General features: G+C 38.6%; 1 protein-coding gene across 1 annotated transcript; it reads left to right on the top strand.

Annotated features, from left to right (window-relative positions):
- The first annotated feature begins 220 nt into the window (after positions 1 to 220).
- On the top strand, positions 221 to 1,117 carry LOC141167554 (olfactory receptor 10A4-like). Its single transcript, XM_073654945.1, has one exon. It carries the CDS (start codon positions 305 to 307, stop codon positions 1,115 to 1,117), a length of 813 nt encoding a protein of 270 aa, XP_073511046.1. The 5' UTR covers positions 221 to 304.
- Positions 1,118 to 2,792: the final 1,675 nt, after the last annotated feature.

Genomic DNA, 2,792 nt, shown 5'->3' on the forward strand with positions numbered 1-2,792 from the left:
CAAGGAATTTTTAGGTCAATGAGGACAGTATTTTGGGGCTACAGCTGGTCATAGAAAACGGGTCAAAGATTGACTTGACCTCTATCTTAAATGAATGTTCACAACTTTAGTAATTAGAGAAGTATTTTACTTATAGCTAAAGCAAAATTGTAAATACATTTATTCATTGATTCATTTATTTAATTTTCTTTTCCAGATGGTTTTAACAAAAAATATCACCTCCATTATTCTTCTAGGATTTTCTAATCTTCAAAACTTCAAATTTCTGTTCTTCTCCCTCCTGTGTATCTTATACTTTGGTGTAATGATTGGAAACCTTCTTATCGTGGTCTTGTATTTAGTGAGTAAATCACTTCAGTCCCCCATGAACTTCTTCATTACACAGCTGTCATTGTGTGACATCCTGCTCTCTACAGATATTGTCCCCGTCCTCCTTCACACTGTGTTATATGGAAGGAGCACTATGACTTTTGCCGGCTGCATCGTGCAGTTTTATATCTTTGCTACCTCCGAGGGGTCAGAATGTCTTCTTCTATCAGTGATGTCTTTTGATCGTTATCTGGCCATCTGTAATCCCCTCCGTTATAACTCTATCATGAGTCATACATTTTGTGTCACATTAGTAGATATAACGTGGTTGCTGATTTTTATGGCATCGCTAATTCAAATAACTTCTATTTATAATCTGTATTACTGTGAACCAAACGTCATTGACCATTTCTACTGTGACATTGAACCTCTACTGCAGCTCTCCTGCTCTGATTTAACCATCATTCATACCCAGAATCTTATTTTTGGATTCATCTTTGTATTTTTACCTTTTATTATAATAGTGATGTCCTATATATATATTGCCATAACAATTCTTAAGATCCCATCCAGCACCGGTAGACATAAAGCCTTCTCCACCTGCAGCTCCCATCTTGTTGTGGTTTCCTTATTTTACGGGACATTAATCATTGTTTATCTGTTTCCAACAAGAGGACAAACCCTGACCATGAGTAAGGTCTTATCTCTGATATATACTGTGCTGACCCCACTGCTTAATCCTATCATATACACGCTGAGGAACAAGGACTTTAAAGAAGCTTTACATAAAATTAAGCATGTATTTTAATCTAAACCTAAATTCTAAGTAAGAAAAAGTATATGGTGGTGTCTCTGGATCCCAACAACTATTATGGCTGCTGAGACATCCTGGTCTCCTAGACAAATCTGCTGGCTAAACTAAGAAGAATGAGCTTCTATTGGGATATAACTTTCTAAGAAGCAGAAACCATCCACGACTCCTACCTTGGTCTCCCAAACATTAGAAAGCAGGTTGATAAAAACCTCCTTTACCTACACCATCCAAATACACAGCTTCCCATATGTACAAGGCTATCCAGGGTTACTGTATCCACTCCAGAAGAAAGAAAACTCCCTCTTCAATGTGACTTATAAATAACTAACTTGTATGTCAATGTCGAACCCACAAATGAACCTTGATCATCTCTAATAACATTAGCCAAAGGAGATGGCTACCTGTAGACAATTTTTTGTAATTCACAAATAACATCCAAGTTGATCGATACTATCAAGCTCTCAACCTTATTGGTACAACTTCCCAAACAGGAGATGACATCTGTTGTTTACATACAGTACAGACCAAATGTTTGGACACAGCTTCTCATTTAATGATTTTTCTGTATTTTCATAACTATGAAAATTGTACATTTACACTGAAGGTATCAAAACTATGAATTAACACATGTGGAATTATATACGTAACAAAAAAGTGTGAAACAACTGAAAATATGTCTTATATTCTAGGTTCTTCTAAGTAGCCATCTTTTGCTTTGATGACTGCTTTGCACACTCTTGGCATTCTCTTGATGAACTTCAAGAGGTAGTCACCAGAAATGGTTTTCACTTCACAGGTGTGCCCTGTCAGGTTTAATAAGTGTGATTTCTTGCCTTATAAATGGGATTGGGATCATCAGTTGTGTTGTGCAGAAGTCTGGTGAATACACAGCTGATAGTCCTACTGAATAAACTGTTAGAATATGTATTATGGCAATAAAATAGCAGCTAAGTAAAGAAAAACGAGTGGCCATCATTACTTTAAGAAATGAAGGTCAGTCAGTGCGAAAAATTGGGAAAACTTTGAAAGTGTCCCCAAGTGCAATTGCAAAAACCATCAAGCGCTATAAAGAAACTGGCTCACATGAGGACCGCCCCAGGAAAGGAAGACCTCTGCTTCTGAGGATAAGTTTATCCGAGGCACCAGTCTCAAAAATTGCAGGTTAACAGCAGCTCAGATTAGAGACCAGATCAATGCCACACAGAGTTCTAGCAGCAGACACATCTCTACAACAACTGTTAAGAGGAGACTTTGTGCAGCAGGCCTTCATGGTAAAATAGCTGCTAGGAAACCACTGCTAAGGACAGGCAACAAGCAGAAGAGACTTGTTTGGGCTAAAGAACACAAGGAATGGACATTAGACCAGTGGAAATCTGTGCTTTGGTCTGATAAGTTCAAATTTGAGATCTTTGGTTTCAACCACCATGTCTTTGTGCGACGCAGAAAAGGTGAACGGATGGACTCTACATGCCTGGTTCCCACCGTGAAGCATGGAGGAGGAGGTGTGATGGTGTGCGGGTGCTTTGCTGGTGACACTGTTGGGGATTTATTCAAAATTGAAGGCATACTGAACCAGCATGGCTACCACAGCATCTTGCAGCAGCATGCTATTCCATCCGGTTTGCACTTAGTTGGACCATCATTTATTTTTAAACAGGACAATGATCCC

This window comes from Phyllobates terribilis, unplaced genomic scaffold (assembly GCF_046119375.1).
Source record: "Phyllobates terribilis strain yellow unplaced genomic scaffold, ASM4611937v1 Scaffold_11__3_contigs__length_659146591, whole genome shotgun sequence".
In the NCBI taxonomy this organism is placed as follows: domain Eukaryota; kingdom Metazoa; phylum Chordata; class Amphibia; order Anura; family Dendrobatidae; genus Phyllobates; species Phyllobates terribilis.